The following is a 12,179-nucleotide window of genomic DNA, read 5'->3' as shown; positions in this document are numbered from 1 at the left end:
CCAAAAATAAATGATGATAATTTATCAACGAAATTTTTCTTTTATAAAAAACGAAACACAGAACGAGCATTCACAAGGAAATTCATTTTTGATAAAACCACGTAGATACTCACAGTTGAAAAAATGATTAAAATGCACTATGCAGTGTAGACATTCAGTTTGCACAAAATTAATTTATTTTAAACGGATCACTTCTGATTTGTTATTCCAAAAGAAAATGTTGTTCACAGTTCAAGAGAGAGACTCGTAATGCGACTCGCTGTTCAGTTGGACATTTGGTCGACTACCGCCGTGCTGTGGTGAGATATCTATGTGTTGGTGTGCGCAACACGTATTGTGTGAATGTAAAGGATACATCTCTAGTTTCGTTGTTGCCGCACATTTGTACACACAAAACCGCTTGAATCTTACTTACATTGGAAGAAAAAAAACACAGCCTCTCTTTAACTCAGCGCGAGCATTGCCTACTTTGCTCTGTCATCACATTTCCATTAGTTGCGCTCGTGACGAAGAAAGAGAATAAGAACAAAATTGAGCGACACATCGAGAGTACAGATATGAACAAAGAAAGGAATTGTAGTGAAAACAAACAACTATACTGAATGGTACATGAAGAACCGAGCGTCCACTCAAGTCATATATAATGAATTTATGACAAAAATTTGTATATTTGATCGCTTGCCGCATTAAAAGTGGTTCGACTTTCTTAGTGTTTTGATTCCATGAAATTGATTTTCTCATGTCGACTGTTTTTCTGGTGACATCATCAAAATGAAATGTTTGTAATTATGCATGCCCTTTCCATCATAAACACCATGACTAATATCAACAAATCCAACTTGAACGGCGTTTGATCGAAGACGCTTGCCGAATATTTGAAAGAGTGGAAGAGACGGAAGATAAAACTGTTATGGCTTTTTTCAAATACACAATTTTGTGCGTTCAATTTTTCTGTAGCACTTGAAGAACTCACCAACATCGTAATTCGAATAGCGATCTGTAGCTTTGATTAAATTATAAGGAGCGATGAATACGTTTGACTATAAATTAAATTTCAACGGGAATTCAATTAAAATCATGCGTTACATTCATACAAATCTCTTAAATCACACGCTACAGAAAATTGTGTTTATGCACACATTTCTATCAAAATCAATAAGTCATCTGATTCGCATGGGAAATGTTTGTGGATTTCTTTGTTGCAATTGAACTGGAGTTATTGGTTTGGAAAGCAAAACATTTTCTTTTGTTTCGAATAAACAGACATTTCTGCTGTGGTAGTTTTGTTTTCTGAATTAATTGTGACAAATTCCATTGGATTAGTTCTCTCATTTAAGTTCTGATTCGGTGGCGATTTTGCATCAAATCAGTGAACGTATCCATTCATGTGACGCAAAAAGTCAATTTTAATGCTTCGAATAAAATTCCAAATGCATGTCCAAATTGCAAGTCCTCTAACCTCAATCGACAGCATATGTCAGTCTACGTGGACACATAGTCTTGAATGATCTTCATTTTAATTTTTGCGATATTAAAATAAAGAGTTTCTTTCTCTTCCCGACGAAAAATCATAATAATTCATTGAAAAAAATGGAAAATCCACAACAGAATGTCACTGAAAATGTAAACCAATCGAACAATGAAGCAGTAAGTATTGAATCAAATATAAAATTGCAAACAAATGAGAATGATATGCACTTATTTGACAATTCAATGAGCCACAGCTTATAGATTATAGCACATTTCCATTGGATTTATTGCATAAAATGCTTAACACAAATTCTTTTGATTCCTTTCATAGATCGCCCATGATAAGTTTTGCTGGTTTTGTCACACAAAGAACTCCAGAGGATATAGCTGTTTGAAATGCTTTCGTTCATTTCATGTCAAATGCCTGAAAAAGAATTTTGAAATCATTGGCCCAAACGATCAGGGTAACTCGTTGATTTGTCCAGTTTGCAAGTCATTGGAAAGAATGGAAACAAGTGTCGACAAGTATGTGCTTTATTTTGTAGTACAAAAAAGAGTAATGACAGGGATTTTCACAAGGGGCGAATCACTACTGAATTGACTGAAAGTACTGAAAACTACTGAAATTTGTTTTCTTGATACTGAAAAGTACTGAAAACCGGTTTTCAGTACTTCAGTGTCAGTTTATGCATTGAATACGTCAAACTATGACGCTTGACTTATATCATTAACGCCATACAGTTTAAAAATTGATATTGAGGTAGAATTTTGGAAAAAATTGAAAAAGATTTGTCTACAAAAGTGCCAAACTATAAAAATACGACATTCAGTAGTTTGGAAATAAAAATACGCCGAAAAACATTTGTGTAAAAAATCCATTCTTGTTTTGTTTGGCTTTAGTCTTCGTGGTTTCAGAGATGCACTGACATTTCTAAGAGTTGATGATACACACATCAATGTCATAGAAATTTTCATTCGACGAAAATTGCCAGACATATATTTTCGACATAAATCACTCTTTCCTGATGTCAGCTCCTTTATTGTGTCTTTAGACTTTTCTAATTAAAATATAAGTGGACTTTATTTTTGATAAAATACGTTCAATTTCCATTTCGAATGCTAAAAAACAAACATTAAACACAAGTGTCAAGAAATTTTGACAATACTGAACTGCAATAAAAGTCATATATTTACTAGGTACTGAAAAAACTGAACCGCTACTGAAAATCGATCGCAGGTACTGAAAAGTACTGAAAACCGGTTTTCAGTAGTAATTCGCCCCTTGGATTTTCATGGCTTTTTCCTCCATATTTAATTTCAAGGCAATCTATTTCGGAGCTATTGAAGCTATTGATGGCGAAAATTTCGGATAATTCGGTCGTGAGTAATGTCAATCTTCAATTTCCAAACGGAACAAATGACATTATTGCTTAAAATAGCGAAATGAATCTTTGAATAATTCACATTTTCATGCTTCACCCTACTTAGTTTACGGCATTGAACAACTTGGACAGCATCTGCGTGGTTCATCCAATCGATCTAAATGAAATAAATCGTAAGATCGACAGTCAATCCTTTGGTAGCTTCAGTGCATTCCTCATGGATATCAACATTGTTTATCACAATTGCTGTTGCGTTCGTAATGGTCAGTGAGTTTGAATTAAATTCATATCCATGCTTTGTTTCGTACTCGATTTTTCATTGTTGTCCCTATTGTCTATTCCAGATAAACATGAATTCATTTTTATTGCGGCCAACAATTTGGTCAAACTCTGCACCACTGAAATTGAAAACATGTCCAGCTGTGCCGAATGCTATAAAAATATGCACACCAAACCAGATCATTGGCGTTCGTTGGCATGCCGTCGTCCGCATCTTGTACTTTGGATCGAATTGAAGCGTGGCTGCTACTTTTGGCCAGCCGAAAAAGGCTACAGCTATTGGCCAGCGAAATTGATATCAATTGGTCGGAAAAATGTCAAAGCCATCTTCTTTCATGATGCGGAATTCGTTGAAATTCCCCGAACCAATTGCCTCATCTATTCGAAAAGCGAAACAAAGCCATCAAAGTCATTTAAATTAATGCCGAACCCAACGGATATGCTGGAGGTGTTGAAAGTAAGAATTAATTTTCAGATTTAATTAGAAGACTCATTTTAATCGTATTTTTTCTTAAATACAAAACCAGGAGGTGAATTTATATGAACAGAACATCAAAGCGAAATTTGGCCATTTTGAAAGCAAATTGGAATGCGTTCGATTCGATCGGCTTGATGTGCACATGCGAGCAATGTTTCCGGAATATACTGGCAGTCCACTGGATGCCCAAAACTATCTGATTCCCGCTGACGAAACAAACAACACCGACGACAAGGATGAATTGCCGGAGAATGACGAGGCGAGTTTTTCAACTAAACAAACTGATAAAATTCCAAAGAAAAGGCAACGAATTTCCGTGGGTTTTGATAACGGTCCAGAGCCATCAGATGGCGAATCAATCATCCAACGAAAAATCCGCCAAACCAGACGAGATTGGGAGAATATTGAGAATTTGACGATGAATTTGGAAAACACAAACAAAAAGCTGACCCTCGAATTGAAGAATATGAAAAAATCGCACACTGATTGCCACAAGATTAACACCGAACTGCTTGCTCAATTGAAAGCTGTACATAATGAGCGTGACAGTGTGAAGAATGAAATGGACAAAGTGATTGCGGATCATGGCAACGAGATAGCGAAATTGAATGAAACAAGCAACCAAGCTGCTGCTGAGGCCAAGGTCAAAATTGAACGATTGAAACAAGATAAAGAGGTGTTGCGCCAAGGGCTAGATAACAGTTTTAGTAGGATGTCGGACTTTCAAGCCAAATTGAAATCTGATCACAAACGTGATTTGGAGGAAATACGTGAAGAGCACAAAAAACGATTGCAATTCGAAAAACGACGTTCCTCAGATGCGATTGAAGAACTGAAGGTGCAACACAACAAAAAAATCATCGAAATACAGCAGAAATTGAAGGAGCACGATAAGAAAATTACTGCATTGGAAGTAGAGAAGAGCAATGTCGAGACGGAGCTGAAGAAAAAATGTGAACATTTTGATCAACTCAAATCCATATTTATGCGAGAAGATTGATCAAATTGATGGGTAAGGGACATCAATTCAATTCAGATTATGTAGATTTTCTCATATGAATGTTGCGAATTCACTATATTGGTAGTTCCAATTTTGATTAAAGCGATAAACTCGATCAATACTTGAAAACTATTTTTCCGAAATATCAAAATGCATTTTTTGATCACTTTTTTGAAAAGAACATACTTTACCTTATTTTCTATCGACTTTGAAGTCCTTTTTTTTATTTTTAGAACCGTTTCAGCCGGCAAATTTCAGATGTTTATCACGAAGCCAATACAAACTCCAGAAGCATCGATTTGAAGCAGCATGGATTTCCGGTGGAAAAGAGAAAGTGAAGCAAATAAAATTAATTGAAAATCGTATCGGCCACACAAGCAGCAAACATCAATAGAGCCTTGCACATAAACCAGCAGTTACTCATCAATACATTGCACCAATTCATTTATTTCCATGTTTTCGGTTTACCAATTTTTTAAATCAAATTCAGCTTTGACGCCTTTAAAATAAATGTTCTATACAAGTATTCCCACATTTGACTTTGTTTTAAGACACTTTTATTGCTAGAAGACGCGTTCAAGTAACTTTCAGGAGAAATAAACTGATTTTATATTTTAATAAAATTTGATGGATTTTGAATAGTTGTGGTTCGATTCAGCATTTGTACAGTGAATTTGAAATTACGGAATCAAAATATGTATAACCCATGCAATCCAGTTCTTCCGTATTATCAACTTGAAAAGATTGCCATTTCCATCCCGTAGTTTCCATTTAACATTCTTTCACACATCTTTGTATTTAATCGACAAGATAGATCGAAGCACTAAACGTTGCCTTTACGAACATTGTTCTGTTACGCAAAGGTAGACAGATTTTCGAAGGGATACTTCAACATCAAGGCTATGAATGGTTTATTCGATAGTTTGAAGAAAATCGAAGAAAAAAAAATTCTTTTTAATTTATAAGTTAAAAAAGATGAGTCATTTTTCTGTATTTCTAATTTGAACAGAAGGTGAACAGTCACTCAATTTTCTTGGTTGATTTTTTCACATAATTCGAAGCAGGCTTGATGGTGGCAGAAATGAAATCATTTGAATATTATCAAACTTGTAGATGGCAGAGATGACTGAAGCGCACCGAGTGACCGAGCAACGGCCGCACGGACACTGAGTTTGCGTGCTTAAAACATGCTCAGTGCGATATTGCGCTGCAGCACAAACAAACCCACTCCATGAAGAGAGTATAAGCGCACCAACGGAGTGCGCTACACCGCACTCGTACACAACGAAGAAACAATAGAGAGGATATACAAAGAAAGAAACACAAAGAAAAGAATAAGACAATACACACTCAACTCTTTATATGTGTGTATAAACCATAATAGGCAACAGAGTTAGAGTGCGCACACATTTCTTAACAACAAAGTCAGAGTGCGCACATAAACTCATAACGAAGTGAGTGTAAACGCACAGAGCAGAAAACGACTCTCAGTTGAGTTGCTGAATACGCTACTGAGCGTGCGCTTAGTCATCTCTGGTAGATGGCATGAGTGTTATATTCTTTGAAAAATGAGAGGCTGACATTAGCAAATTCTATCGGACAAACTGTTGTGTTCTTTGTTCTAATTCCGTCTTCCAGCCAGTGCCTTGATTTTGTTGAATGAATCTAAGCTGGATTTGAATTATAATATTTACAAAGGGGGCGCCAAAGAAATGTCACATCAAATGCAAAATGTCAAAATGTGAAGTTGTGTCTCGCTTAGTTGTACTTTCATTCCGTACATAACACCTGCAAACTGCAGCCAGAAGATAAAGCATATTGCGACGCTGCCGCCGAAATCACAGGAAACCATTGAATAAAAAGTAAGCATTCATTTTGGTTTATTTTTGATTTTCCCATATTTTCGTTCGGTTTGGCCATGAAAAAAATAGATTCTTCATTCCGATCAAAACAAATTCACACAAAACAGAAAACAACCTCCATCCTATTGCACACTGTTTCCGAGAAAAGAATTTCATCACATCTCGTAGAATTTGCATATTTCTTGCGATTCCAATTTAGATGTTTTAGAGCAAAAATACATTTGGAAAAAAGTGTATGCAATTTAAATTAATCGCATTCGAAAATGTAGAATTAATGTCATATGGCTAGAGCAAATATATATTTGTCGTCGATTTTCAAGTCATCTTTCATTTTCATTTGAGGTTAAGACAATGTTGCGTTGGCAAGTAAGATAGCTCTCTCGCTCGAAGAGTACAAATGAAACATTAAAGTTAGAAAGAGAAAGACTGTAACACCGAACATGTGTTGAAGTGATAGCGTCAGCCGATCAACTTATATTTTCCCTTGGTCTCAGCGCTTTATGCTTGCCTTTCAACTGTTGTTTCTCTTTGGCTAAAATTTGTGATAGCGTTTGCTAAATGAAACACAATGAACAATTTCTTTCAATTTTCGTGAATCTCACCAAAGTGAGAATATATTAAGAATATTTATTGGATACTTACAAAAGCAAAATAAATTCCCTTTTAACTTATTTCAGATCATCAATCTCCATTCGCGAGCAGTGAAAATGAATGTCGAATGTGAACAACAAGGCAGTGTTAGCCAAGTGACCATTACTGGACCATCAAATGATACATCGCAATTGAGTTTGGCCACACTGTTCGTTGACTGTTTGGAAGAGCTCTTCGTCTGGTTATCATGTGCCGATCTATTCGCTCTTCGTCGAAAGTGCAAGCGATTGAAAACAACCGTCGATTACTACATCAAAGTTAACTACCCAAAAATTGGAAAAGCTAAGATCAATGACCAAAGATTCCAACGGCTTCATCAGATGGATGGCGATTCTATCGGTTTGATCAAGGATATTTCGTTTAAAACTGAAACAATATTGGATGCATCACAATTGGCGAAAATCAAAGAGATTTTGGGCAAAGTGCAACGGATCATATTAGATAGATCGCACATCACAGCCGAATTCTATGATTGTTTCTTGAAGCATTGCTCCAATCTAAGGGGCTTATACATCGGTGATAAAGGAGGTGCAGCAGCGAATGCTAATGTTGTGATTGGGACGGACAACTCATGGCTACTTCGAGAATATCCATCGCTTGAGTCCATCCAAATGTATGGTGCAATTGAAGTTCCCGAACTAAAGACATTCTTCTGCTTGAATCCAAACATGCGATTCCAAACTGACGTCAAGTTTCTCGAAACAAATCGACATCTCTTGAGTGATGCTCAAGTGGATCAACTACTCATGTGCTATGTAATTGTAGACATCGGCTCCATAATCGATTTGTTTGGCGAACTTTATCGCCACGGATTTTACAAACGATTGTCCATATACGCATTATTCCGACTCCATGTTCAAAATGACATCAATCAACTAGCACTAATTCCCGCATTGCACACTCTGTGGTTTTTCGATCACGACAAAGGCCGTATCTTGCCTTCAATGCCACATTTAAAGTATGTCGTTATAGGATTGGTCGATGAATCGGAAGTCTTTGAGTCCTGTGCCAAGAATAATGTCGGCAACATTGAACGACTACGTATGCTCGAAGGTTCAATCGTGAAAATCGCATCATTCCTTCGACATTTCCCAAAACTCAAACATATCGATGTCTTCCGCTTCGTGAATCGTGAAACGTATTTCGATGGAGATGTCATTGATTTACAAGCGTTGAACAAAGAGCGCAAGAAATTGGAAAATGCTTGCAAAGTCACACTTTACGTCCAAGAAGACATCTATTTGGCTACGAAATGGGCCACCATGAAGACGGCATTCGATTCAATCGAATTGAAACGATCAATTGAAACTCAGCATTGAAAATTAGGTAATTGAATGGTTTTGATATGAGCACTCCAAAGGAATCTATACAATTACAATACAAAATCGACCATTCACAAGACGAAGAAATTATTACAATAGAATAATATCAAATGAATTTACCAATACTTATTCACTTTTTCACATTTATACAGTTTTTTCTATCAAAACACAGAATGGAAGTAAAATGTCATACATTATTATTAATAATTTATTAATTTTCCGAATAAAAATATCCATTAAATTCAAGTGTATTTTCTCATTTAAACTCTTCTTCTATTTTGTGAACAAGTGAGAATTAGATATATATATATATATATATGGTTCTAATACGAAAATTCGACGTGTCGCTGTAGATGTGGAATTATCTTACAAATTATTCATGAACAATAATAACTGTTCAAATTAAATTCGGATTCTGAACACGAGTCAGATTTAACACGGATTGAATCAAAGTTTTAATGAATGAATAGATAGTTACTACTAGAGATTTCTAATAAAAAAGTCGAAAAAAAGCAGAAGGTTTATATATTGAATACACGCTTTCGTTCAGTTGAAAAAATAAACAGAAAATTGAAAATTCTTTATTTATTCAAAACTCATCTGAATAATCAGTGGTGACCGTAGCAATTTTATCGAAAGTACTGAGAGATTTATTGTTTGGGGTGTAGTAGAAAATTCCATCAATCCAATGCAACTGCGAAAATTCACTTTTCCCATTCTTGAACTTTTCAGTATAAAGCTAAGTACACAGTTCCTCGTGAAATGAAAAAATTTCTCCGGTGAAATTTTCACCAGTGATCTTTGTATCAAGTTTTTTTATATTCAAATTGCAAGTATAATGATTTTTGATGAATAAAACAGTTAGCTGCTATCACTATCAACACAATACATCAATAAATTTGTGTTTTGAATTTATTCTTCTATATATTTCGGTCCCAGCAAATTTTTTCACGGTCGTGAAATTTTTTTCTCGTGCATTTTGCACGCGAAAAATTTTTCACGACCGTGAAAAAATTTGTAGAGGCGAAAATAAATAGAAGAATAAATTCAAAACACAAATTTATTGATATGTTGTGTTGATAATAATGATAGCAGCTAACTGTTTTATATATCAAAAATCATTATACTTGCAATTTGAATATAAAAACTTGATACAAAGATCACTGGTGAAAATTTTACCGGAGAAATTTTTTCATTTCACAAGGAACTGTGTACTTAGCTTAAAAGAAAACACATTAATTTTTATTTGATGTTTGAAAAAATCAATTGAAGTCGAATCAAACAATATTTGTGTGAGATCACGTCAATGGAACCATGAAACACCGTGCCAAATTATTGCAAGTGTGCAACAGATCAAGAGATTTTCTAATGAAGAAGATAAACCAATTTTTTTTGTATGTTGGAAGACTGGATGTTTTTAAATGAAATTAAGTGAATTTTAGTCTGCGGTGAGTGAATTTACAAAACAAATAGTACTTTGAAACAATCCTACCATAACTCGAAACTTCATAGCTTTGTTTGAAATGATAATAAAAATGTCCTAGAAATAGTCTCTAGACTTTGTTTAAGCGAATGATTTTATTGAATTAAAGAAGGTGGAAAGATATAGCATCGGTTTGTTCTTAAGTCTCTAGAATGAATACTGGATTATTAGCTGGATTTATTTGTTTAAGCAATGAAATAAATGGATATGAATTGAAGTGTGGCTTTTGATGGTTTGATTGAATTGTTGATATTTCGTTGGATACGGATGACTTAGCGTTCCAATGTGATGAAGCCATGTTGTTCAGGTGATAAGCGCCATTCGCTGCTAATGCGTTCCAATAAATCATTGTTGGTTGAATTTTGATCGAGTTTGAAACGTAACTTTTTCAGCATTTTGCATACGTTTATCAAATTGATGGCCCCATGAAGCAAAAGATAGCATTTTCCCAAGTCGATGTCAGTCAGTTGTTCCATTGCAGTAGCGAGTTCATCTTGGTCTAATTTTTCGAACATACATAGAGGTTTTAATGCACAATTTTCTCAATGTTGAACGATGGTGGCCGATAAACTTGACGAAGTCAGTGGTGATGTTGAAACTATCCGTGGTTATTGATAGCGTTTTCAATTTATCAAATGAGAACGGCATTTTCGTATATGAATTAAATCCATTCCAAACGTTTAATTCGAGATGCTGTAGATTTCTGAAGTGAACAATGCGATTTTCGAGATCGAAGAAGTTGGCGCAAACAATATCCAATCTCTCAAGATGCTGCAAGTGCTCGCTTATACTTCGAATGAAGGTTTCTCGCAAAATGTCACCACCAACCAGGCTCAAGATTCGTAATTGTGGGTTCAAGCTTAAAATTCCGGCAACATTTTCACGAGCTTGTGAAAAATCTACCATTTGCGATGCAAATCCACCAATTTCCAAGTGCTCCAAATTTGGAAAATGGTTATCAAATTTATTGAAGCTACAAATGCTCAAATTTTGCATTTGTGGAAACAAAACGTTCAGACCGATGAAGCTACTGCCCAAGTCACAGTAGACCAATGAAACTCGTTCGATATTCGGGAATGGCTTTGTAAGGTGTTCGATTGTCTCTTCCTGAGCATTACGAAGAAGAATGTGGTTCAAAGAATTGACACAATATTCGTTTAAATATTGACATACTATAGCCCAGTGTCGAGGATAATAGTTGATATGCAGGTTAGAAATCATATGTCCGAAGCAACGCAACAATCTCAAGCTGAACACTGTATCATAAGCGCAAATGGAACCGTACTCGAATTTAATTGTTTCACTTTCGTCCTCTCGGTTTCTATAGATGGTAACATTGACCTTTCCATATTTGTTCTTAACGCATAATTGACGGCTTCCTTGAAACATTTGCTGGAATCGGCTACCCTCAACAAATCCTTAATAAATCCAGCTGCTTGAAAATGTGCTCAAGACAATTTTCGTCCAAGTCCGTGATTTTGATGGTTGAAATCGGATCTTCTGGAGCATCTGGTCGCATTCTCTTGTTTTGATCTGGCTTAATTTCATCGTTTTGTCGCTTTTGATTCGAACCACCCGTTTGAATCTCCATTTTCGCAGCACTGCTCGTTAACCTAGACATTCAATAGAATAAATCAATATGAAAAATTACTAAAGCTAAAAACACTTTGTAGACTCCGTAGTCTGCAGCCCATTCCATAAGTCAAAGAAACAATGAATAGAATTGACACATAAGGATATTTGAATTTGAGGTTAGGGCCAAATGTATGCAATGAAAATGGATTAAAACACGTTTTGGACTTTGACGAATGAACATTCATTGCATAGAATAAGAATTCAAACGATTTTTCATTATGATTTATCGATGTTTTGTCTATCAATTATTTCACATTATTTTCCCGGAAAAATTCATTGAAAATGAACATTGTATGATATTCATAGGACCGCACAATCTGTGTTTCGCCGATACATGCAAACTTACCTCTCGGGAAAAAACACTTTTGATAATTTTAACTGGTTAGATAGATGATTAAATCTTCTTTTGTGCCTGAACTAATGGCAGCAAACAAACCTTTTGGAATGAATGACGTTAAAATTGCTGTTTTCATGCAACACAAAATGTTATTAATTAATTTTTTGTGAAGATGATGTTTTCTGTGTCCAAATATGGCGACGAATAATTGCGGTATGAGTTTCTCGTTTGAAGTGAAACAATGGTGTCTGTGTGAAAGCGATTGCGAAATAGCGAGCCA

The 12,179-nt window shown here is 35.4% G+C and overlaps 2 protein-coding genes across 2 annotated transcripts; both read left to right on the top strand.

The window, feature by feature from the left end:
• Window positions 1-1,493: 1,493 nt before the first annotated feature.
• On the top strand, window positions 1,494-5,184 carry LOC129570766 (MYND-type zinc finger-containing chromatin reader Zmynd8-like). The gene is made up of 7 exons (XM_055450481.1): window positions 1,494-1,647; window positions 1,802-1,995; window positions 2,793-2,850; window positions 2,959-3,115; window positions 3,197-3,588; window positions 3,659-4,621; window positions 4,843-5,184. The coding sequence occupies exons 1-6, from the start codon at window positions 1,591-1,593 to the stop codon at window positions 4,607-4,609; spliced, it is 1,809 nt and encodes a 602-aa protein (XP_055306456.1). The 5' UTR covers window positions 1,494-1,590; the 3' UTR covers window positions 4,610-4,621; window positions 4,843-5,184.
• Window positions 5,185-6,450: 1,266 nt separating this feature from the next.
• Window positions 6,451-8,441, top strand: LOC129570780 (uncharacterized). Its single transcript, XM_055450499.1, has 2 exons — window positions 6,451-6,471; window positions 7,149-8,441. The coding sequence occupies exon 2, from the start codon at window positions 7,179-7,181 to the stop codon at window positions 8,439-8,441; it is 1,263 nt and encodes a 420-aa protein (XP_055306474.1). The 5' UTR covers window positions 6,451-6,471; window positions 7,149-7,178.
• The last annotated feature ends 3,738 nt before the right edge of the window (window positions 8,442-12,179 follow it).

The sequence above is a fragment of the Sitodiplosis mosellana genome, unplaced genomic scaffold, assembly GCF_009176505.1.
Source record: "Sitodiplosis mosellana isolate CC-2019 unplaced genomic scaffold, AAFC_SMos_1.0 Smas_scaffold_80, whole genome shotgun sequence".
NCBI classification, from domain to species: Eukaryota; Metazoa; Arthropoda; class Insecta; order Diptera; family Cecidomyiidae; genus Sitodiplosis; species Sitodiplosis mosellana.
The sequence above is the reverse complement of the archived record's forward strand: the minus strand, read 5'-3'. Positions and strand labels throughout refer to the sequence as shown.

Bases quoted from the DNA above. Each gene is read 5' to 3' on its own strand.
- LOC129570766 (XM_055450481.1), top strand. From the start codon at position 1,591: ATGGAAAATCCACAACAGAATGTCACTGAAAATGTAAACCAATCGAAC. The intron at 2,851-2,958 runs GTGAGTAATGTC...CACCCTACTTAG, and splicing joins AAATTTCGGATAATTCGGTC to TTTACGGCATTGAACAACTT. The intron at 3,116-3,196 runs GTCAGTGAGTTT...TGTCTATTCCAG, and splicing joins TTGCTGTTGCGTTCGTAATG to ATAAACATGAATTCATTTTT.
- LOC129570780 (XM_055450499.1), top strand. From the start codon at position 7,179: ATGAATGTCGAATGTGAACAACAAGGCAGTGTTAGCCAAGTGACCATT.